The 26,791-nt window shown below is 40.5% G+C and overlaps 1 protein-coding gene across 2 annotated transcripts in view; it reads right to left on the bottom strand.

The window, feature by feature from the left end:
- LOC116427545 (dual specificity protein phosphatase 10) overlaps positions 1-23,618 on the bottom strand; it is a 134,579-nt gene extending 110,961 nt beyond the window's left edge. The window contains exons 1-4 of one of the 2 annotated variants that reach the window (XM_031978007.2): positions 23,475-23,618; positions 11,933-12,066; positions 8,985-9,379; positions 3,934-4,119 (exon numbers count right to left, since the gene is read on the bottom strand). In XM_031978007.2, the coding sequence (XP_031833867.1) occupies positions 3,934-4,119; positions 8,985-9,105 (307 nt within the window). In that variant the 5' untranslated portion in view covers positions 9,106-9,379; positions 11,933-12,066; positions 23,475-23,618. Of the gene's footprint in view, positions 1-3,933; positions 4,120-8,984; positions 9,380-11,932; positions 12,067-18,910; positions 19,054-23,474 lie in introns of those variants that run through there. The other variant, XM_076370095.1, reaches the window with a different exon arrangement.
- Positions 23,619-26,791: the final 3,173 nt, after the last annotated feature.

Genomic DNA, 26,791 nt, shown 5'->3' with positions numbered 1-26,791 from the left:
CACGCCGTTACCTATGTTTCAAAAGATGTGTCCTCAAGTTTCCATTCATTTAGACTACAATTAGGCCACTGCATTTTGATAATTTCGCGATCCAAAAACAGAAACTCTTGTCTTTGGACTTCGTATTAGCCAGTTGATCGGGGTCGGTAGCAACGGATTGCAGCAATCGGAATCCTCGTTGCACGCGATCCTTCATCGCAGCGAGCAACGATTGCTTCATCGCGACACGTCGAACGGCGCCACGGCCCGTCCAAAGTAGTCCGGGGAACGTTCGAGCGGGTTCGTGAAATCGCGCGACACGCGACTCGCCCGATTTTTCTCTCTCTTTCCTCGGCGTCGGCTTTCTTCTCCTGCGTTTTCCTCTCCGCGCGGCGAAACGGCTTTTCCTCCGCGGAAAGCGAGAGCCATCGATCGCCGCGGGACTCGCTAGAAAGTTGTTCGCCGGTCCGCGAGCGTTTCGATCCACCCGATTACGCTCGCGCGAGCCGGCGCGGCGTTGTTGACTTACTTAACCGGCAACGGGCTACCGAGACCGCGGTTATTTATATTTATGTCGTCGACCAGACCGACGGCTGCACTGTTTCCGCGGTAATTACGCATTCGAGCCACGTCCATGGCTTTCGTTGCGGCCGCGGCTGATCGATCGACGATTCGCGAGCGAGCCTCTGCGCGCGCTGGTCCAAACGGCTCCGAAAAATCAGCTTTCTCGCGTCCACGGAATTTTTATTCCGTGATTTAACACTGAAACTATCGAGCAGTTAGGCTGAATATCTGGAATTCCTCTGTAGAAACTCTGAAAGTGCATCTATTGAGACTTTCATTGATTTACAATTCAGTTTGCGTACTGCTGAATCAATTTCTTTCACAATTTCTCAGAGAAACGCCTGTTGCCTTTTTGACATTTGGAAAAAGAAGAAACCAGGGCGGTAGTGTCAGTGTTAACTCGAGAGTTTGAAATAAGAAGAGAGAGCTTTAGAATCGCAACGAGGCTGGATAATTGAATTTGTAGATGCGGAAGGTTCCGTTAGAATTGAGATGCCCTGACTGCTTCAATTCATATTTTTCGGTTTATTTTGTTTTAAACTAAGAGACTTCCCTTGCGTTAAGAGTGGAATTTATCATTGAAATCGTTAACCATTGATTAAATTTCATTGAATCAAATTTATCTTCCGAGATCTGAATAAATCTGTTCCTATTATGTTGGAGCGAGTTGTAATAATTGTTGATTACTGATGGATCGACGATTTTTTCACATTTCCATTTTCGTGTATGAGTTTTCTGTAAACCGGGACGAAGAAGAACTTCCCTTTGTACATTGGAAGATTTTTTAGCAAAATGGAAACTGTTGGAATTGCTAGTCTACACGCTTCGCTGGATTTTACAGATTTACGCATGTCATGAGTGCATAGTGAAATGCAGCCCATCGACTACGATCCGCGGATACTCGTACCTCATTATCGTGACGGCGTCTCGCGGAGAAAAATAAATTGATGTAATGAGATTACATGTGGTTGAAAAGATTTTTTCCCCGGCGAATGGAAAATAGGAGGCCGGCAAATTATAGTACGTAGGACATGATATTAATTTACAATACAGGGACTCTATAATCTCTGTAAATTAGATCGCGTATGCTTATGTGGATTCATGTTTGTAATAAGCGGGAATTAATTTTCACAGCTGATGGGAAATTCATGATTCCATTAATCCTTCGTGGTTTCACGTTAAGGCGAACTCGGAGGTCGGTTTTGATTTATTTACTGCGTGCTTAGATCAACTGTAACGTAATTCCACGTAATATCATAGTATTAATTGTATACTTAAGGTATTCATTTTATTAATTACAGTATTAAGAAAACGGGATTAGATATAATTTCCTTTGATAGTTCGAATACATACAAACATCATATAAAAGATAATGAAACGCTACGAAACCTTGCATTTTGATCCTCCTCGAGAAACTTTCCAGTAAATGCGTTCCGATTTCAAAGCAAAGATATAAATGAGTGCATCGCAGTCGGTCTTAATTGCGGTATAATACCGTTACACCGTTATAAAAGCTTACTTTCAAAGGAACAGTAATTTTCTTCAAAAAGAACTTGATCCACTTTAAATCATGACGCGTCGCGAAATTTCGAGCGACATCGTTGATTCACGTACACGCATGAATCATCAGCTAATAAGAGCGAGTGAACCTTATAGATTTTGCAATTACTGTGACTGTAATAGCAACCTTGACACGAAGAAGCGACTGGCCATTTTCCGCTAATCTGATAACGCGATGAGTAAATTTACGAAGAAAATGAGTAACACCGAAATCGAGACTGACGTGGACCCTCGTATCGCGCGACAGTGAATTAACTACGAAAGGTAATTAAGATACGAAAAGATGTATTCGCAGTGTAGTGTCCTCTACAATCTTCGACGTCCAAAACTGTTTTCTATCTTAATTCCATTTTTCCAATTATTATAGACATTCTGAAAATCTTCAATTCACAAAAATTTCAAACTTGCCCGAATTATCTCCATAAAGATCCATAAAGGATCGAAAACTGTTTTCCATCTTAATCCTTTCTTTCCGATCGTTGTATCCTGAAAATCTTTAATTCACGGAGATCTCAAACTTGTCCGAATTACCTGAATATTCATAAAGATCTATAAAGGTCTACCGATACGAATAACTATCGATCGGAGTCCCATCGACAGGTGAAATATTTATAAACAAAGGGAGACTGAAGCGCGGCTGATGAAAGGAATAATCGCATGATCGATGATTCGCCGTTTCCTCGAACAGTACCGATAAAAACTGATTATCCACCGATTGCGACAGTGAGTGCAATCTGTGACTAGCACCTGAGAGTCGTCGTTATATGACTCACGTGTGCAATTTGACGCGACGTCACACGTCTCCCCGCTGATCGAGCCGCGGCCGGTGTTTATTACCAGCGCGTCGCGTGACGTTTCCCTCTGTTATCAAGCAACACGTAACAGATATTAAAAATAAACAACGGGGAATCGTAGTACGCGAACGAACACGCGAAAAACACAGAGGTGAAGTTTTCCCGTTCGTGACTTCGTTCCGCGGGAAATCGATGCCGAAGACGGGACGAGAGGCAATGAAGTTGCGTCTCAATCGTTAACCTTCGAACTCTGTTCTCTCGAGAACGAAGCGTTGCATAAAAAATCTGCATGCCAGATTTTCTCTACAGTTTTTCCCGTAGAATCGTCAGCAAACTTTCGTCAACATTTCTGAACATTGGATCAACGAATAATCATTGATTGTTCTTCGAGTGAACAAAGATAGTCGTTTAATACGTTGACTACCACGAGAGTCTTCGACGATTTAAATATTATTTACTTCGTCACGGTGGGGATAAATATAAACAATTATCAATACTAGGTTCATGGAACGTACTGAATCTTTTAGACATCATTCATATCCGAATTATCTATTATTAAACTAATTTCCAAGACCCAAATGAACGAACTTCAATTTTTCTACGAAAATTGTCACGCAAAGGTGTCACGATTTTTGTATCACGAAATATTTTGACGTCAGTCACCATAATATTCTAATTACAGTTTTCAATCAATCTCGATGGACTGGTCATCGACGGCCATACCAACACATTGCATACTGTCAAAGAGAAACCTCGCTTTTATACGAAGACACTTAGCTAAGCAATTTTGCTACTTACCGCGTTTGAAAAAATATTAAATTTGACAACTAATTATCTATTTAAAATACATAGCAATATGATATTTGAATTTCTCTATGTATTGCGATAAGTTGATCTCGCTGAAAATCGGCATCGGCGGAATTTTCCGAAAATTGAGCGGTAGACAATTTGTTAATGATACAAGGAAGAAAAAGAACAGAACATGCTCCGTCAAAATCGTGGACGAATTGAGGGGGGCTGATTAGGGGACACTCACCGATCGAGGCGAACTTGAATCTCTTGATCCTCGGCAGAGTGGCAGTAGTGCAGACGCGCGTCAAGGCTGGCATGGTGGTGTCTCGCTCCAACAATGTGCTCGGTCGCGACGAGTTCGACGATGCTTCCAGTTCTGGGACGGCGGCTCGTTTGACGGGTCTCTCCTCGGTGCCAGTCACCTCTACGGCTAACGAACGCATCCTCCGTTCACGCGTGTAATATCGTGACGTGTCGTGCGGTGTGTGTGTCATTAGGCCGCGGCGAATCGCGAGTCATTTAGCATCGGATCGTTGTCCGGCCGATTGCAAAATTACCCGCGACGGGAACAGGTGGCCGGTTCACTGGGAAAATCGCTGGAACCTAACCGACGCGCGCCCCTCTCGCATCGTTCCTCTCCCGGTTCGTCATTGGATGGAACAAAGACACCTGGACGAGCCACGCGCGCTAAGCATATTTTCCGCTGACGACCCGTTAACCCCTCGCCATTCTAACCCTTTGCACTCGGAAGTCTTTCGCTGGAAATATTCATCTTCCATTGATTTATAGATGACATTCTTTGAAACGAACCGAACTAGAAAAGACATGCGTTAAGAAACAAAATTATTGTTTCAATATTTTACGTGCTTATAGATCACGCGAGGCTTAACACGTTGAGTGCCACACGATTTTGCTGAGAAGAATATACAAAATGAAAATAATGTGACATCAACTTCTGTAATTGAATTGTGTTATTATTATCGCAGATTTCTCTTGTCGAATGTCACTGCATTAGGTGGTATTACTTGTAATATAGAAAAGTTTTCAAATAATCATTGTTTAATCGAATGAAGTATAGTAATTCGATTTGGTTGAGGTCACCGGTGACTCCCACGGCATCCAACGTATTAATATTTTATGGAAGACTTTAGAATTTTGGTATATCGAATTAAATGGCGACTGAGAGTCGCCTCTCGAGTGCAAACGGCTAATAACGTGTTAGACGCTTGGTGCGGATTTTAAACGGAATTTGGGCAACGTAAATGTTACTTAATTTTGTTGAATTCTAATTAACAGTGGGTCTACCGCTGTTAATCGGCGTTTCGATGTCGAATGGTTAACACTTTCGCCACGATGGAGATATCTCGTCCATTATAGCGGAAGGGTTAAACTCTTGAAACGTATTCAATGATTTGGCAAAGTCTTCTGCGAAGAATCTTGTTTTCATCTGTTTTACGCAGATATTTACATTAATTTTGTTTATTAGTCATTTTATATGAAGTGATACGTTTCAAAACAATTTAATGTACGTAATGCGATGAGACTATCGATGTGTATGTAAGATGTCATTGGCAATTTTAAAACAAGAACAGCTCGACGTGCGTGGCACGCCTTCCCAGTGCATAAAGTCAACGACCAGTGACTTATTAAAATTACGCTGATTTGAAGCAAGAAATCAGAACGACGTTACGAGATTCCTTTGTACTTTGATTTGAAATTCACAAAACTTTGCGAGCGAAAACGTGTATTCCTACGCGGTGATGAAAACTGTATTGGTAATTAGCGAGTGGTTGGCTTGATTAGATGCGTTAGATGAAGTGTTAAGAATTTTGAGTAAATTGTTAATGACACAGTCATAGAAATCGATCATAGAAATCATTCGTGGAGCAAGGTTAATCAAACTGTGTTCGACAAGTAGAAATTGATTTAGGAATGAATTCGATTTTCCAGTCAGTCGACTACAAGTTCATGTAAAATTTGAATATCGTACTACTTTTTTCTGATAAACATGTTTCGGGATCACGAGTAATTATAACAAACGAATGAGACAATTTATCGATAGCGATCTTTTCCTTCGTCCCTGCTGACTCATCCCGGATTTCGTAACTCTGCCTATGAGAAATGCAACATTGCATCAACATCCGCAACCTATTTACATATAATTGTGCAATCGGACGCGTGCCATGAATAATATTCGCGAAAATGATTTCTATCATTGTTTTCCTATCCAAGATAGCCAAACATAAATTAACATTCAATCTCGTTGCCAGATGTAATAACTCGTCGAAGCATTACACACAAACCAAAATAAGAATATCTACTGTAATAACCTTTTCCTGTTCCCCTTTCAAAGGTATCCTTGACAAAACGAACATATTCCACAAATTAAATAGAAAAAGTCTACACGAACACAACAGTGTTAAAAAAAATAAAAATATTGGTTCGAAAAAGATCCAATACATCAGAATACATCGAGATATTCTTATTCCAAAATTGCCAACGTCTCCTACACATCGATAGTTCTGTTGCATTACAAATCCTACATTATTTTAAAATGTATCACTCCATACAAAATTCACACGTTCGCTACCAGCGTCACATATTTGTGACGGACGTAATCCTATATTTTACGTATTTTTACTTTTTCTTTAAATTATTAGAAATTATAAACTATGACATTACATTTAAGAACTGACTGACTCGTTTCAATTTCGTTTTTATAATATTTTGTTTAGATTTATTGGATTGAAGGAAATATTATAATTGAGAATACCGTCACTGAAATAAGTACTGGCAGCGAATGTGTTAACCCTTTATCCTACAACAACGAGTTAGACTCGTGGTGAAGATTTTCAACATGATTCGACAAATATATGTATTACTCAGTTCATTCGAATTCAAAGTGAATATTATTCCCCTGTAATCAACTATTATACTTAAAAGGAAATATAGGCATAACATATGCTTAGAATTATTCTCTTTTTCCAATAAATTATTAATGAGAAAGCAGCCGTATCGTCCAGAGTTGAGAAATATATCATAGGCCAAGGAGTTAACCCTTTGCACTCGAAAGGTGACTCCCAGTCATCACTTGATTTGATACAGCAAAACTATGAAGTTGAATATTTACTATTTTAAATTAAACTTTGTATCGCAATGTGAAATATTTAAGTAAAATAGCTTTGTTGCTTAATTTATCCGTGAATTATCGTTAAATTAGTTTCAAACAATGTCGTATTTATCTCATCAGACGATGTTCAAATATTTCTACTGAAAAACTGCCGAGTGCAAAGGATCAATAAACAAAACTAGCGTGCGTAACTTTGAAGTACATAGAAACAAAATTCGTCGCGCGATACTTTGCCGAATCTCTGAATGAGTTTCCAGCGCAAGAGGTTAAATGCGGACGTCCAAATGTTACTGACGTCAGGAGCATCGTGCATCACGAGGAAAAAACGCGGTGGGCCAACAACTTCTGTCGCGAAGTCAGCGGCACCGTTTACTCGATGATCAAGCATAATTCGGCCCGTTGAATGGAACGGAGAAAAAACCGTACGCCCGAAGGAGAGGACGAGCCTATTTATTTTCGGCCAACGAACGACCTCGGGCCACGCGAAAAATTGGATCGTCGTCGTCGAGGTCGCGGCTACCAGCGAACCGTGAATCTCCGGATCGAAACAATGGCCGGCCCGCGAAATATTCCCGGCGTGACGGTGCTAACGAATTTCTACCTGTGCACACTGGGGAACAATGGTCAGTCACGTGGACCGTGTTCATTGATTATTCATCGCTCTAGTATTCGACGTTAACCGCGATCAACGATTTCTGACACGTCCGACACTGTACACGTACGTAGGTACTTGCTCACGGCGAGATACTTTACAGTGGACACCATTTTCATTGAAATTCTGCTGCGAACCGATCGCGCTTGCAGCTTTCGCGAAGTTTCAGTTACGATCTCGGTTTATGGTATCGCTGCTACGTCTGTTTACGGTGGAACAGAAATAGTCTGATTTAGTGAATAACGTGGATGTTCGCGGAATGAAGAACAATAGAATTCAGAATGTATGGAAATGGTTAAGTATTAATTTCTGATGGTTCGCGTATTCGTTGTTAAGGATAATTTTGAATATCGAACTGTATATCTAACGTGAACAATAGAGGAATAATTTTCATAGATCGTTGGAAAGTAAGTTTTTATATGAAAGGTTTGATAACTGTTAGAGAAAGAGAATTTTGCGAATCAAATCGGCTGGTTCTCGAGAATTTTTGTAAAGATCGGTATTAAGGAGGTAACCCTTTCATCGTTAGAAACTTCTCTAATCCGAAAATTGTCTTAAGCATGTTTTCAAATTCAAGAGATCAATTCATACAATCGAACGAATGAAATTTCAGAAATCATCGATCTATAAAACAGCGATCACTTTATGCTGGAGCTCAAATTTCTCTCATTTCACTTTATCAGAAGTAATTTCAAATTTATACAGTTCAAAAATCAATGCAATCGATCCAAAGGACAAGCACGCTCCCGCGTGATCATGAATAACACGTCCACGATCCACGTGCGCCACGTCCGGTCAAAGCAACGTCCCGCGGCCAGACGACGCACATATCCTGCGTTGCTGGTGAATTGGCACTTGCAGCGAACACGAATCTACTTAATCATAGTGGAAGAAGATCCATCTCTCAGATTCATTTTTGAAAGTAACGCGCTATTTATCAATACAATCACAATAACGAACACTTTGCAGGCGGGAAACTATAATCACAGAACAAACATCAAAACCGAGGACTTTGTTTGAATAAAATAAATCTAAACATAATAATCCTACTCACGAAATTAACCTCCGCACTCGAAATACAACTCTCATTCACAGTTTAATATAACCAAAATTCTACATCGAATTCAATACTCAATATTCCATATCAACAAATGGAACATTTAACTAAAATAGTTCTACTCCTGAATTCGTACAAAACGTTTCTCCATATTACTCACGAAAATTACCATTGACTCGAAAGACGACCATTTATATTAAACGTATATATCCGAGTGCAAAGTGTTCCGTCGAATCTATAACATCCGCAGATCATTAACTTCGTCCTCATGCGCAACAACCAGATTGTCAAACACGGAAGAGGCCGCCCGCCAGCAAAGCGACGATCAATACCGCAAACGAAACGCACGGCGACAGCGGTTCGCTGCCTGCTGTCATCGTCCCGAGTGCCAACTCTCCAACAACGCAGTCCAGCCGAGTCCACGTGGTCGATACGGTATTCGGTCTCGGGACTTACTCATCGACGACGGTCTCTTGACAGACTTCCCGGCGAGCAACAGCCCCGACGATGCTTTACCACGATGGTTCACCGCTGACTGCGCCGTGTTCGGCGCAGCCAGGGATATCTTTGCGCTCATCCTCGCGATGGCGGCGGCGGCGGCGGCGGCGGCGGCGGCTGATGGTGGTGCTGCTGCTGCTGCGGCTGCGGCTGCTGCCGATTCCTGAGATCCTGACTCACGTACCGGGAAGTCGGGCTCGGAGGTCGCGCTGGCATACCTCCTCGTTAAATCACGCCAGACCTTCTCTGTCCGCACTATTGTCCGATGCTACCGCTCGATACTGGCCTCCTCCGTCTGCGCGCGTGTCTTCGGCCCCGCTCGGTCTTTGGTCTCGAGTCTGCTGATTGAGGATCTGCAAAAGGTTATCCGTGAGCACTCGCGCCACCAGTCGTTTTACCGCCATTTTAGGCGGCGCGGAGACTTCGACGCCCGCACGGCGCGGTCCTCTATGAGTCTATGCGCATGCGTTTCCGCTGCGATTGTTTAGGAGTAACAGAAGAACGAAGTTTCTAACTTAACCGTTTGAATGCCAAAGGTTAGCGCTTCTTTTATTTCATGTCGAGAGAAACCAAGCTGCGCGACAGCGCTTGTCTTAATCTATGTTAACACGTCGACTGCCACGAAGAACTTCAACGTTTTGTGTATCACTTATTCGTTTGTAGCAAAAATAATAAGGAATAATTATCAATTACTTGGTACACAATTATTAGATTACACTATGATCCAGTTATTTGATGTTATTAAACATTTTCATTCGACGCCAGTTACCTTACGAATTATAATTGTTTTCGAGTAATCTGAAAGCTCCGATCATCGGTGACCACCGTGGCAGTCAACGTGTTAACGCTATTATATACATATATTAATTTATAATACGTAACAACGGAATACAAAATGTATTACTTGAATTACTTATATACAAAAAAAGTAGCGATGCGATCTACATGCGCCTGAAAAGTTGAGCGCGTTTCGTCACATTGTGAGCGCGCCGTTAATTGTCCGCATCGTTCAAATGCGCTGGGTTTTTTCGACATGAAATCTGAAGAGCGCGAAAGCGGCGCGTGGGACTCAAACGGTTAAGAAAAAGAGGAGCTAAACCAGGCTTGAATGCGGCACGACAAAAGTCATCGGCTTACGAACTTTATTAGATTGAGACCGAAGGTCGCGGTATAGAAACTTGCAGCGATACGATCGCAGCTGACGATGGGTTTAATACGTTCGCTACCAGCGTCACATATTTGTCACGGCAGTAATCCTATATTTTACAGAATGAAAATGAAATTAACTCTACAGATATTGTTATTAGAAATTATAAACTACTACATTATTAGGAACTCAATGAGTCGTTTCAGTTTCATCTTTCTAATATTTTGTTCGGAAGATTTATTGGGTTGAAGAAAATATAAATGAGGAGACAGTAAAATATAAATGAGTTTCGGTAAATAAAATGGAACGTTATTCATTACAATTACTACTGTCTGAAGTTTGTTGGAGATTTTAGTGAGAGTTTGCCCAATAAATTACTGTGAAAGTTAATTTTTAAGTTGTGAGTTGTGTGAATTTGATTGATATGGCGGTCAACGCGTTGAAGGTCAAGAGTTAATGGTAGATTGATATCCGTTTTCGCTGTTAAATGTTAATAAGAAGGAAATATCGATTTGGTTAAGAACATATGAGTATCAATATTTATTACACACAATGCGGACACTTCAACGCGTGTTTGCATCGGTATTCTTGTTAAAAAAATTACGGTTGAAAATCTGCTCGAGCCGAGACGTTCCGTTAACAGTGACGCATGTGAGGCAGGTCAGTGTGGGTACAGCGACGCACCACGCGAGAGACGGAGAGACGGGGATTTGACTCATGCGTCACTATTGGCTAATTATAATCGTTAGTAACTTGAAAACGAGGCCGAGACCGCAAATCCGTAGCTGTTCGTTTTCGTCTTATTTTCGCTCGTACAATCATCCCTTAGTATGTTAATACGTTAGCACGTTTGCAACCAATACAATGTAACGGTCCCCTTGGCGGCTTTAACATACCAATGTGTTATTATTGGACGAAACTTTGCATCTGCACGACACGTGCATACGCCAATAATATAGACAGTAAATTCTGCGTGACGCTGAAAGACGTCATCGGCACTGAATGTGTTAAAATAAACCATTCACAGTCGAAGAAACTATAACTTTGCAATCGCATTAAGAGAAAGGGAACTACCACGTCCTTATTAACGTTACAAACATTATCATTCAAATTTATGAGAAATAACATTGTATATGAGAACCCAATGACTCGTTTCACTAGAATAATTGCAACCGATATCATCATCGGAATGGATGCTGGTAACGTATGAAACTCATGAAAACATTAACCTCTTCAGGGTCGAGTTTTTTTTTTAGAACAAAAGTGATCTTAGTCTCGTTTGAATGCAATTTATTTTCTTTATATTGATACGAACTGAACGATACGAAGACAACGATGGAAGTTATACGAAAATAAAGCAAGTGTCCGTCCGAATTTGACGTTAACACGTTGGCTGCCACGAGAATTTTGAGCGTTTTGTTACAGTAATCATTATTCCTTCGTATTAAAGGCAAATGGTATTAGAAGTAATTAGTAATAATTTGATATTAGTACTCATACTACGCTATTATTTAACTGTATATGTTACTAAAGATTTTTAGTCGATGTCAATCTTCTTATTGTAATTTTTTTCAAGCAATTTCGAAGCTCCGGTCATCGGTGACCTCCGTGGCAATCAACGTGTTAAATTAAAATCAAATGTACACGTGCCAGGGTCCTTGAAGAGGTTAAAGGAAATGTGAAATAGATCATTTCGAGCTGTTCAGTGATTCTAGAATTAAATCCCGGAAAAATCGTGCAGGTGAGATATCGCGTGTACCAGGAGGTCGAGACCGGACGTCCTCGAGGCATGGCCGCTGTCCTTCTTCGAAGCTCAGCCGGTGTGTTCGGTCATCGTACGGCCTCCGCGCGGCAGATGCTTCCCATGCTCGAGCGAAATCACGGTGAGGCGATCTGAAAACGAAAACAAATCCTTGTTACTTCAGCGGGAACGGTGTCGACGGCTGGGGATCACGATCACGTGGCTCTTGACCACCATCTTCCGTTGAACTTCTTCGAATCGTGATCGCGCTGATGTTCGGCCGGATCGCGAGAGCGTCCGCGTCTCCCGGCGAAACTGAGTCACCGTTGGGCAACAGTGTATTCAAAATAACGAATGACGAATGGCAAATAAATTCAGTCCCATTGTTATCCGCGGGTAACGAATGATTAATATAGTCATCGTTCGTAGGTAACAAATAAATTTATTCCGTATTTCGAGTGACTCCAGACGCTGCATGTGGTAATATAAGAAATGATAATGATATTACTTTGATGTTGATCGAATTTCTGAATTGAAGAAATGAGTAGTAGATAACGAATAATCGAAGAACGGTTAATTTTACTTAATTGTTAACTCTACTTTCGTTTAGAGAATTATTGATTTTCATTTTTCAACTTTGTTATAATTTACTTAACTCTTAAGTTCAATTTTACTATTAAGTTTGTTATTCGCTTGACTATCTATTTTACATTCACGATTAATTTCGTTCGCATTTCAATCGAGTTACTGTTATTCCAATAAAGTTTTATTCGAATAATGTCCAACGTTCAAGTGAATCATCGCACCGGGAAGTCGGGTAACGGAGGTCGCGCGAACGCCGGTCGACTTTAAATCACAACCGGTCCTCTTCTATTAAGGACCTCTCTCGGCAGGTCCTTGCTCGGAGGATCACCATATTCGACGGATTTAATCGTGGACCAGCGATTCACTTGCTCTTGCTCACTCCAAGAGCGTGATCAATGGGGGACCGAGACTTCCGTCAGTTTCAAGAACGTTCGCGCCGTTTCCTGTTTTGCTTCTTGTGTATCTTGATTTTCGACAAATTGTCAACCTTCAGCGAGATTCTTTTGCGAGACAACAAGCGAGCGGAATCTGATTTGGACAACGATTGAGAGATAAGAGCAAACGGGATTTTTATTCAGCGTTGACGAATCCGATGATTAATGAGTTTTTCCGTGGGATTATATCGATTAATTATTGATACATATCATTTGATAGATATTGATAGATAGTAATAAGTATTAATATCTGTTAATAAATATTGATAGATATTAAAGAATATTAATATATATTAATAAATATTACATAAATAGAAAATATTAATTATTCCAATTTCAATGAGAAATATTAATGTTCGATGTATAAATAGAGAATAATTATATAAGTTACGCGAACAACGTTATAGCTGTTCCATGTTTTTTGCGTTGATATCGTAATTTCTCGCCTCGTTTCTTTATCAGCTGAATAGCTCATTGTTTGCCGGTGAATTATTCTACTTTTTGTTTAAGGGTTTATTAGAATTTGCGTTGGGTGTTCGCAATATCGAATAATGGATTTGCTAACGTATCTATTACTCGATATTTTTGCTTGTCAGTGACTGCAGATACTGACAGTGATACGGCGCGATTTATCCTCGGCAATAACTTGTCGCACGCCGATTATTAGAAAGTGAGATCGACGAAAAACAGATAACGCCATAACACTTCAACGTTCGGGATAAGTGGAAACGGTGACTGATGAACGAACACGTTGGACCGTCCGTAATGCCACGCGGTCGTCACAAATTTTCCGTATTTATTTCCTGCATACTTTAACCCTTTACTTAAAACATTCAAAGCAAGCCTCGAAACCATAATTTCAATTTCAAAGCTAAAGGTTAAGTAATTTCCTTCTTTATTCTAGTTATCCCATGGAAACAAGATTATCATTTAACCCTTCCCACTCGGAAGTTTCTCACTAGAAGTACTTTAACATTTTCTGATCAGATAGAGACAATATTTCGTGAAACTAACTCGAAGAGAAATCGTACGTACATTCAGGAACAAAGCTATTTCATTTCAATACTTCTCAAATTGATGTTGTACAAGGTATAATATTAAATACCAAATTTTGTAGATTTACTATTGAAATCAAGTGGTGAGCGAGAGTCACCTTTCGACTGCAAACGGTTAACAGTTCAATTAACTCTTTGCGCTCGGAAGTTTTTCGCTGGAAATATTTTAACATTTTCTAACAAATTAAAGACGATATTTCGTGAAACTAACTTGAAGAGAAATGATACGTACATTCAGGAACAAAGCTATTTTATTTCAATACTTCTCAAATTGATGTACAAGGTGTATTAAATATCAAATTTTGCAGTTTCACTATATGAAATCAGCTGACGAGCGAGAGTCACCTCTCGAGTGTAAAGGGTTAAAAGCTCAAACCGTTTACAATGCAAAGTGTCCCAAACGAAGTTTCCGAAGTGTCGACGTTCGTCCTCGAAAGGTTAATTTTCCCATTCTTTTCCCGACGACGTCGAGAAAATAAGTGAGCACTCAATCTTCCGAGTTCCTCTCTGGCCGTGAGAGTGCACCGGGTCAGGAATAATTCGCAACGGAATAACACCGAGGACAGCCGCGAGCGCGTTGACTCCTTCGCCTCGCGGCCCGGGCGTCGAAGGACCTTGAAGAGGGAACAGGAACTTCCCGGGCTCAGCGCCAAGGCAAGCCGGAGTCGTACGTCTCTTTGTCCTAACTTTCTGGTGCATTAACAGCGGTCGCTTGTAAACCTATCCCGATTGTTGTTCGACAACTGAGTCACTCGAGATCCGGTTAATCTTCGAGACCGAACTCGAAATACGCTCTTCGCTGAGCTCGAGCGAAGTTTAGAACGAGGACGAACGGGACCAACGCGTCACACACCTCTCCGAGTATCTGATGGATTCTATCGGTTGGACAGTTCACTGAATCTCGATCGAAATTGCATTTTCCGAGGAACGACGCTGAACACTAAACGTACCGCGATCGAACGACCGGTTTTCAACTTTGACTAAAAATTGTGCATTCCCTTTCGTCTATTTAACTTTACATCAATTCTTATGTATACTGTTTGGTTAATCAGTTCTTCAATTGTTTTTTCTTTTGTTCCCGTTTCCACTAGGTAGAATTTATCGTTTCATTGGATTGACTTTATTTTATGATCAGTTGTTCGACCGGTTACAATAGGTGTATATAAACGTTTAGTGTTGAATATTGAACGATTGAAATATTTAAAATCAAAGTAAAAGTGAAATTTGAGAGAAAGATAATTGTAATAGGAGCCGAACCGAAAGTGACAATTAATTATTAAATAAAACTTTGAAATCGAAGATTTCCTTGAAGGTTGATAGGATAAAGACATTTTTGTTTGTTTCGGATTTGTATATGTTAATATGTATATGTTAATATGTATTGCTTAGTTTAATTATATTATTTATATTTGAATGGGCGATTTAACGAAGAAACCTTTGGTAGCCATTATTTCCGAAATCAAGTGAGAATTTCGAAAGACCCGCGCCACGAGGGTAACCAAAGTGTTAGCGCGTTTCGAGATAACACGATTCTCTACTTCTCCGACACGTCAAGCTTGCGCTATGCCGAATAAATTCCAATATGCTGCCCCGACTAGACCGTGCTATACCGCAGAGGTTCTGTTCCTCGCTGTGAACTTTGCTTAAGGTCAGGTTGATTCATTGGAAGGTCAGAGGTCGAACCCGTAGCCGTGAACTTCCTCATCGAGCAAAACTAACTTTTCGAAGAAGACTCGGCAACCGATCGTTCAACTGTCGAATCGAAATAATCCGGAGCCGATAATAGAATAATGTTCCCCGCCACTTCGAAAATCCTTATTTAGAATCCTTTCACTTTATCGCGTCGACTCGGAAGATTCATTCATCGTTAGGTTATACGCGGCAAATTGAACTAGAAATCGGTTAAATCGTATCGCACAAATGTCTACGGTTTTAATGTTGTCAAAACTGTTTCGATTACGAAAAAATGAATGAAAATTCAACGAAATTGAATGACTAATTGTCGATTGTGAAGAGAATTAACGGTAGAATAATCACACAATCGCGCATCCTAATTATTTCTGTACAAACCTCTAATATCTAGGATCTAAAACGATCATCAATTTTTCTTTAAATCTTCACCTTCCGTAATTTTCAAGACTTTACCATTGAAGCGCCTCACTGGCTCTTAACACTATATTTAATATAAATCTCGCTATGACTGAGTTCGTTACCACGAAATAATAAAAACTCATGGAACAATTGCAATAATAATAAAAGTTACTTCAAGAATATACCATTTTATGTATTTTACTATCTTATATATTCTTAACGGTTTATATTTAATATAAATCTCACAACGACTAGGTTCGTTACCACGAAATAATAAAAACTCATGGAACAATTGCAATAATAATAAAAGTTACGTCAACATACTATTTTATGTATTTTACGTATTAGATTGAAGATATACGAATTCTATATGAATCTGTAACTGTTGCATCGGTTTTCTTCGGTTTTACCCAATGAGCGGCTCCAATGTCCCTGAACCCAGTGCTAAGAAAAATATCCTTTATCTATCGGACGTACACCATTCCCGTAATTACACCGAACCTCCGACTGTCTCTCAACGAACGCTATCGTACCCTAAATCGTGACCAGTCACGAACGCGATATCACGGAAGGAACCGTGCGGAATGAATCGAACGTGGACAGGGACCGGGCACGGAAAAGTGGTCCGAGCTAGCTAGGCAACGAGGAACGCGAGAAAGAACGTAGAAATGCCTCGCCGAGAGTTCTACGTCCCCCACCATGGCCACGCGATCGCGCATTCGCGATAGACAGAGAGAAAGAGGGAAAGAGAGAGAGAGATGGAGAGAGAAAGACGGATCGAGTAGTATGCCGCGTATTTAAATAGAATTCAAGCCTCAAGGAGAAAACGCAAGGCTGCGGCAAGGACTCCGGCTGTTTTATGCCTCCGCGTCGGATCACTGCCACTACCGGCCCACCGGGACGGGGTTTAACGGGCGGCTGTCTAAACGCTTGCGCCCGAGAGCCGAGAAAGTGACTCGCGCCTAATTAACCACTTGCCCTGCGATTTCTTTTACTACTCGCCGGAAGGGGTTGGACGAAACAATAGGAACACCTTGCAGATTCGAAAAAATTCTTCTCAACGTTACTTATTTATAACGTTACAATTCTTCTGTTCGTTATTTATTTGTTTCTGTTATTACTTTCTCGGTTACTATGTTTCATCGAGTACTGGTTAGGTCTTGGTTAGGTTCAGAGTCTTTTAAATTCATAGTTCGTTGCTTATTTGTTTCTATGACTAGATTCTCGGTTGCTATGTTTCATCAACGACCCTTTTAAATTTAAAATTAATATTCAGATATTTTTAATATTCAAAAATGGGAATATCTTTCAGATGTGAAACAATTCTTGGCGCGTTCGTTACTTGTTTCTGTGACTAGTTTCTCAGTTGCTATGTTTCAGCAACGAGGATTTTAATACTTTGAACACGGTGGTCACCGATGACCGGAGCTTCCAAATTACTGAAGAGCGATTACAACGAAAAACTTGATTTTAAATAAAAATATTTGGTAACATAAGTAGCTAGATCATAGCGTAATATGACTACTGTAATACTAAATCATTAATAATTATTTCCATATCATTTGCCTTTTTTATTAAAGAATAAGCATTACTATTCAAAACGCTAGAAATTCTCGTGGCAGTCAACGTGTTAAATTATTATTAAAAAATGGGAATATCCTGCTGATTCGAAATACTTCTCAGCGCGTTCGTTACTTGTTTCTGTAACTAGTTTCTCGGTTGTTATGGTTTCATCAACGAGTCTTTCAAGTTAATATCCAAAAATGGGAATATCTCGTAGATTCGAAATACTTCTTCCCAACGCGTGTGATACTATTTGTTTCTGTGACTAGTTTCTCAGTTGCTATGTTCCATCAACGAATCTTTGAAATTAATATTCGAAGTAAAAGAGAAGATCGTAATAGTACAGGTGTTTATTCGATGGACGTTCTCTAGCTTTCCTTAGTTTTGTTGACGAAAGTGTGACGTGCGTTTATGGGACACTTGAAAGTGTAACGTTGCACAGAGTGCACGCGGGGAATATATAAAATATGCAATGTGTAGTGGTTCTTTCTTCCTACATTTCCAGTTACATTCTGAAAACATATTTATGGCAGCATATATTCCCATAAACCAACTTAGAGAACATCAAACGAAGATTCAACCGCGAGCTATTGGAACACCGCTGGAATATTAAATAGTCCTGCTAACAATTACAAACTACACGTGACTCGGAGGTAGAAAAAAATATTTCGAGCACGCTTTGAATTACCATTAATATCTCGTATTTACATTGCGATCTACCACAGTCGTATCACGTATGCTGCAAATGCGTTCGCCGGCGATAAAACGAATACTTGTCGAAGTAAAACAGCAGGAACGAGGGAAAAATGCGACGAATTTACATTGACAGATCGAACGCGAGCGATTTGGAAATCGAAATTCATCGAGCGTTCCGATCGGTCGCGCGGACAACCGTCTGCCACCGATGACGACGGAGGAAAATCGGATCGCGAGGAATGCGCCGCCGATTTCCATCGGTTATCGTTTCCATTCGGCCTGGCGGCCGATGCATATTTTTATCGTTGCACAACGATATCGAGCGACGCTCGAGCATAATTCCAGACGAATCGATACGCGGTTTCTCGCTGCACCCGTCCCTCACCGCGTGCCGCCAAGACGAAACTGTTGCCATCCCCTTCGCCCGCTCGCCACCGACTCGATATCGAGCGTTCCGCGCGTAACTAGACACTGTGAGCACACCTTAAGGCTACTTTGCAACGGAACGGTGCCACTACCGCATTACTAGCTATCTACGGTGCCGCAGCCGGTTTCGCCGGGCTATTACTTACCAATACTGTTATTACTGCGTCACCGACGAGAGACTCTCGCCCGCAGTTCCATGATTTACCGTCTTAACGAGCAATAACCGTGGAATCTAGCCCACAGATCGTTTCGCCGTCGACGATTCGGGACGCGACCGACGCAACTGATCGACCGGATCGCTCTGTTTAACACGTTAAGCGCCACGGAAAATGTTGAGCGTTTCTCTCTAACCTTATAAAGAATATCCATCAATTTATTTTATCCCTTTACAATCGAAAGTTTGTCACTAGAAATGCGCAGCGTTTTCTAATGAGGCGTAAGTGATATTCTTCGGAACTAAGAAATGAGGAAACTTACATAGGTTAACACGTTAAGCGCCACGGAAATCTTCAGCGTTCTCCCGCAGAGCTTCCCTTTTTTAGCAAAGAAAAGCAGGGACAATTGTTAATTATTTGGCGTTGCAATGTTTGCATTACACTATTATCAACTTAGTTACATTATTAAACATTTCACATCGGTTATCTTGTATGTTACGATTGTTTTCTAGTCATTTAGAAGCGTCAGTCAGTAGTGACTGACATGGCGCTTAACGTGTTAACTATTTGAGGACGAATGAAGGTATATTGAGGTGAAGCTTCTGGTATTGAGATTTCGAAGTTTCACAGTAGAGAATGTAGTAGATACTATTATTAAGAGAAAGTTACGAGGGGATAATTGAATTGTTCACGTTATGAACGAAAGTTGTAAGCGAATCATTTAATTGTTTATGTAATAAACTTCTGTGGATGAAGTTTTTAACACTACAACTAGCGAACACTGAAATTGACCTTTTGAATATTCTCTATAGAAACTAATTGATTCATGATTCAATTTGCATATTGCCAAATCAATTTCTTTAATAACTCCCGTCTAATAACATTCGTATAAACACAGTATATATATAAATCTGCGGTAAACTTTGATAAAATCCACTTCACTGCTCGATTCTTCTTAAATTTCATTGAACGCGTTGCGTATTTTATTCGGAAGGTTTCTGTTGCCTTTTAGTTCACTTGTTTGTAATATTTATTTGTACGTTGGATATAATGTAAATGACAGACTGAAGAGTAAAAGGTGAAAACTCTTTAGTCGACCTAATAATTACAGAGCAAATAGGAACAGGTAGACTAATAATAAATCTTTTACGGTATTCCCAGATTCCAATTACACTGGACAAAATGAGAACACTGTTAACTCGACAAAAGTTAAACAAATGGAGTCTTGCTAGAAAAGCGCGGAAGCGATTAGGTCAAATAGACCAGAAGAACGCGGCAGGTTTAAACGTTCACGCGTAATTTCGCGCACGAATTTTTGCGTTGAACGTTTTCTCTTTTTCATGTAACGCTGCGGAGACTTTTCTTCCGTCGTTTTCCGATAAGTTTAATCGCCGTGTTTCGTTCGTTGAATGACTATACTAAGATTCCTTCCATCTGGCGTGTCAACGTTACACACGGATCAAAGAAACTGGGAAATTGATGGCCGCGTTAAAAGTATAACGGCTGATTACATAACATTGATTTGTCAGTTTCTACGAAAGAAACGAGCGGGTACGAATTTAGATATCTGTGTGTTTCGAGTTACTTTTCATAAATTATAGAAGAAATATTTTTTACATTTCGGGACTATTGTATTTGTTGTATATTGTTTATTTCAGAATGAATTATTAAGCGAGCTATGGTTGACTATGATTTACTCGAAAATGTCTAATAATCGTATTTAATTTCTATTTGAATCTTCCAATTAAGACTTGATTTACGGACGTTTATTCTACACTTTATTCTATTGTTCGTCTATATAAATCGCGAAAATTGTAGCTTCGAAGTATTGCAATAAGTATTCGCATAATTGCACGAAGCAAAATCGACGAAAACTGTTACTAAATAATGTTCGAAGAATCCAGTATCTGTCAAATTGACTAAATCTAGCGTTAAACAAATTTCGGAAGCTATAGTTTCTACAGTATAGCAACGTTTCTCTTTTGTTTCGTGTGAATGGTTTCTTTGATTTCGTAGTTCGAGCAGCATGTAGAAGCTTCGACTCGCGTGACAATAAATGAATGTCCTAAATGGTCGCGAGCTAAATATATTGAAGACCGTATATTTGCAAGTGGCCTTCAGAACGTTATCTCGATCTCCAATAATCGTAACGACGACACCGAGGTCGCGACTGGAATCGCCTTCGAATCTTCTAATTGTAACAATCGCTCGTCACGGTTCCGACAATAATTCTGACATCAGCATCGTTTATCCGTCCGAGGGCAACATAATAATTAAATCGTTCTACTTCTTCGGCCGCGGTGCCGATTACACTGTCGGACTACGGACGACGCTTCGGCGGCCGGAATAATGCGGGCATGCAGAAACTGTAGCAATCTTGACCCATAGGTCACACTCGTTACTTCGAACCTTTAGATTAACAATTTCTTTCAATTTCATTCAAAGAAAGCATTGCTAAATCGGACAAGTTTAATAACACGGTAGTCTTAAAACTTAACACAGCAATCTTATAAATTGTCTTAATACTTCTTCTCCCATTCTATTCAAAAAAAGGCATCGCCTATTAGGGAAAGTCTAACAACACAGCAGCCTTCAAAACAACATCGTTACAAATCGAATATTTTACACTCGATTTAATAAACACGAATCAATGATGCGGACACAGCTCATTTATACACGAACAACCAAGAAACTACATCGAATAGAATGACGAACGATAGAGCCAGAAGTCATAAATTAATCACAAAACGAATGATAAAATAACCATTAGAGTTGTTAAGGACATAGGAAACGCTGACTAAAATACAGTGGAGTTAAAAGTAACTCGCCGTAACAGGGCGGCGAAGAAGACGCTAGCTAGAGGGTTGAAGAGACGGCGAGCAGGAGGAATGGAACCGTTTTACGCGTCTATCCGCCGTCGGCGTCATTAATAATTAATAAACGTAAACTCTTTACGTCGGGGGAATAAATAAACGAAGCGCGTTCTCGATTCCGCGACGGTTACGCCATCGCCGGATCGAATTCTCGCGTCATAGTTGCGAGGAGATCGCGAGACACGGGGGGTAGACCGCAACAATTAGGGCGGCATACGGACCGTATTACCAGCATAATCAAATCACATGGACCCTTGGCAGCTCCGTGATGCCCGTCGACGGGGCAACAAAGGGGAGACGCGGCCACCCTCGCCGGCCCACCAACCTACCCCCTTTCGCCGCCTATTGGCCTTGTACGCCAGTTGATTCATCTGTTTGCTTTTTATTATCTCGCCGGCCACCGAAACGCGTCTGGCAACCAGCCGGGGTAGTGTTAATCAATTTACGAGATCGGGAGACGATGGACACCGTGTACAACCGATACGCACCCCCTAACGATCCCCGGTCGACCGGAAGATATTATCTCGGCGAAATCTCCGCTTCACGCTGACCGGAAAACGCGGTTCTCACTGCACACTCGATTACTGTCGTTTCCCGGGAGATTTCAGCGTGAGGGAAAGAATTGTGGGTTTTCTTTAACACGAACGCCGCACGATTTCACGTAGGAAAATACAGAAAATAAAAGAGATGTAATTTTATTATTATTGCACGTTTGTCTTGCCGGATGTCGTCGCATTAGGTAGGATTATTTATGACATAACGATTTTTGCGAATGATCATCGTTTAATCGACTGAATTATAATGGTTCGGTCTGGTCGGGGGTCACCGGTGACCCTCGCGGTATTCAACGTGTTAATTCAGTTGGTTGCTTTTTAGTTTGGATGTCTGACGTGGTTCTTTTGAGATAGCTCTTGAATAAGGTAATTTGGTTGCTTTTTGGGGGGGATTAACGGAAGACAGTTTTGTGAAATATAAAATGAACTTCTTATCAACCCTTATTTGGAATACTTTTAAATCACTTCACTAATTTCTGAAGTTTACTATTTATAGATAAAAATATGATCTAAAACGTGATGTAAACCTAATCATCAAGTGAACCTCACCGATGTTCAACGAATTGCTGTCAACCCCTTCAATTTGCAAAATTGGCAATTCTCAGGAGGAGACTCAGAAGAATTACCTGCCGCGAGTTCTAAATTAGACAACGTATCCTCCTTAAGATTCTTCGAATTTCTATTCCTACAACTTCAACGACTTATTTCTCGGTTACTTCGTAGAATCACGCGCGCAGCGGTCTACTTTTAACCCTGCTACGCTAACATCCGGTTCACTTCGTATTTAATCATTCCGTAGCTCTACCATTGTTTCAAAGGTACATTGAAATTGCATAAAAGCTCAAGAAAATCGAAACGGTACTCGCGTTTCTACATTTCCAATAACACAATAGGACCTCAAACAACCGAGTCGTTATTCGATTCAAAAGATTCGTTTCTATCGGAAAATGCCGTCTATATTCCGTCGTAAAACGCTGAATATTTCTACTGAAAAACGTTCGAGTGCACGGGGTTAACTAATTCAGTGAAACGGAGACTCGACAAAAATGGATCGAGATAGTACTGCGCCTCGATCGATGAATCGAGTCGACTGTAGCAGGGTTAAGGGATGATCTGGCTTTCCCGTACCTTCGTGAGCTGGTGGAAGTGTGCAGAAGACAGCGCGAGCGTGCGTAACACGGCACGACGTTCAACGTGGCTTGCCCCGCGAGCACTGTTTTCTAAGACGACCGCCGGCTCGAGGGTTGCGCGGCTCCCACCCTCTGGCAGCGTCCCTCTCGCGCACGCCATGACGTCGCAGGCGAGCGTGGTGTCCATGTGGTGTCCTAGGCAACCCGACTTTCCATGTATATCCCGCCCACTGTCCTTGTCTCCCTTTCGTTGCCTCCGTTCCGCCCTCCGCCACCCCCCGCGATCCAACCCTCCAACAATGTCTATGCCTTCTCCTCTGTTTTCGTTTCAATGTTTTCCACCCCTTGGTCTCGGATATACATCTACGCTTGCTTTTTTCTTTTCTTTTCCGTCACGGTCGTTCCCTTTCGTACATTCCAGGGGTGTTATTTATTCTAGAATCTCGTACGTTTACTATTCCAGCGACGGATAGAAATATTATTAACCCTACGAGATGTATTTATCCGGTGACTCAGTTGCTGCTCGATACAGTAACATTGTGAAGTTCAGTGTTTAATATTAAACTTTGCATCACAGCTATGTGGATCACCGTTATTAGTTAGTTATCGTTGAGTTTCGAATAACATCTTCTGTATCTTATCAGTGTTCAATATTTCTATTAAAAATCTTCCGATTGTAGAGTTCAAGTCTGAGTTTGGTAACTTCTAACTCTTTCCGTAGCTTTATAGTTTAGATATCAATTTCATTTTGTGCGATATATTGTATTATTCATATTAAAAATCATACGTATATTTACGTCAACTGGAATTCACATTACTTATCGACAATCAATCTAAAAATTCAATATTAAAAACAAAATTATCTTCTCGATTTGTCAATCGATTTTCGTCCCGAATTTTTTCACTCCCTTTCACTAGGAATCCCACCCCCTACATTTACGTTCCTCCTCGACCCTTTCCCTCTCGATTTCACCCCCTTCGATCTCGCCGTTCCTCGCCTTCCTCTGGATCATCCTCGCTCCTCCCAACCGCTCGGTTCATACACCTTCTCCGTCTCACCCTGTCCGAACTACCCCGAACAGTCCCGTGCCGCGCTCGCTCGTTTACTCGCACGCGATCTCGCGTAGGCACGCGTCTGCGTCACTGCTGCATTCGTTCACGCAGACAAAGAAGAAGGGTGCACGCGCGCGCGCGAGGAATACAGAAATCGATCCGGTCACCTGCCTTCGAAGACTCTTCACACCCCTTCGCGGTGCTATCCCCTTTATCAGGAAAGAGGCGCAGTCCCGCGCCGATCCCTTTGTTTCACCCTCGCGAACCGTCGACGCCAGAAATTCCTTTCGAATATCCTTTGCTCGCTCAAACGAACCCCCGTTTATAATATTTTTAATAACTTATTGTACTGCATTATTTTTAATGATCTATTGTATTATATTATTTTTAATAATCTATTGTATTCTACTATCTTTAATAATCCACTATCTTATCGTTAGTAATCTTTTATATTACCTTTAATAATCTGTTATGTTATCTATAACAATACATATGTGATCTATTATATTACGTTTGACAATATATTTTTAATACCTATGTACATATATTATTATGTCACCCCAGAAGTAACATCGTTTCTCATCTCAGTATATAAAATATATTTCAATGATAGTCATAATGAAAATAATATCGAAGAATCATTCCAAAAATGTTAAACATCGTACGCAACGATGATCGATACGTCAACGATGGCAAGAAATGTAAGTATTAATTTTTTACACTGAAAATTACTATTTAAAATACGACAATACTTATAGGATGACTTTTTATAGGATGAATTCATACGATTTCTCCTTTATTTCTACTCTATTTCGAAACTTCCACCCTATTTCCTCTTTTCTAATTTTCGCTTACCCTATCACAGGGGTAGTTTTATTTAAAGAATCATTCGTGGTTTCCTCGAAAAGAAAATATTTTTCAAAGAGATTACATATATTAGAATACCTGTCGTATGTTATATTTACTTCGTTCTATTTTTTTCTTCGAGGGGTGGTTCTACTTTGAAAATACTTTAGACACGTTCGGAAAGTAAACGCGTGTTAATCTCGATGTTAATAATCAAAAGATACATTTAGTAGAATATCACATGTCGTAGATTCGTTTCATTGTTCTGTTTTCTTCCTGCAGCGGGGGTGGTTCTATTCGTAGAGCGCTTCTGCTTCTGACAAGGGATTATTTCGATGACTCTCCGCCGCGCCGCGCGCGATCGAAGCAGCGTCCGCTTTCGATTAAGGTGCGCGCGTATTCCAGCGAATGACTTCACCGCTCGCAGGTGTGCATCGTATTTAGATAATATCGATTGCTGTTGCACGTCATAGAGCCGACCTAGAATCGACCCCTCGTGACACAGTTAACCGCGGTTGACAGTGCCTTAACACGAAAGCTCGGTCGAAATCGTTAATGCGATTTGCGCACGAGTTGGAGGGGTGCCAAACAGAATCTCGAAGTTCGAGAAACGGTTAATGAGGGTGCTTGAACTTCGAAAATTGAGAAGTCCGATACTGTCGCCTGTCACGTGTACGAGTACGTGCGAGATTAATCTTTTGTACTCGTATGTCATGCTAGAAATGACAATAGAAATTTATCATAGAACGTTGGAAATTGTATGAAAAAATAGCACACTTTGAAAGAGTATACAAATTAAATCCTATTATAATAATAGTAATAAAATAAATATAAAACGTGGAATTCTAACGTTGTAAATTATTTTAATCCATTTCTCTAAAAATAAACACAGGTTTACACTCAACACCATTGAAAATAAATCTACTCTGTCGTTAATAATTTATTGAAAAAGGTGAAAAATTCTGAGTATATTCTACGTTCACGTTCGCTCTAAAGTATAATAATTGAAAACAGAGGAATAATCCAAAAGCATTGACCAACACCTATGCTGGTTAAATTCTGTTTAAAATGCTCAGTAAAAATCAATGTTAATTTCGTTACACATAGGTCCAAGTGAAAGATTGTTTTACTATTGTCAGTGTTTTACCTCTGAAACAAATGTGCATTTAATAGTTTGTTTTGGTTCCTGTGAATTACCGATGGTAAAATAAATCTAGCAAGCACGGTACCGAAGAAAATCGTGTGGCAAGTTGACGAAAGGGGCTAATATTAATTAACTCGTGAAAAGTAAGGAAGGGAATCGTTCGAAACAAATTAAGAGGCAACGAAATCAGAAGTTCCGATGAATAATCTTATCGATAACGTAGAATCTTCTCGTGGCACGAACGAATCGGCCCATAAATCGTTACGGTGAGA

Source organism: Nomia melanderi, chromosome 8, assembly GCF_051020985.1.
Source record: "Nomia melanderi isolate GNS246 chromosome 8, iyNomMela1, whole genome shotgun sequence".
Classification (NCBI taxonomy): domain Eukaryota; kingdom Metazoa; phylum Arthropoda; class Insecta; order Hymenoptera; family Halictidae; genus Nomia; species Nomia melanderi.
Note: the sequence above shows the minus strand (reverse complement) of the source record. Positions and strands in the feature narration are given on the sequence as shown.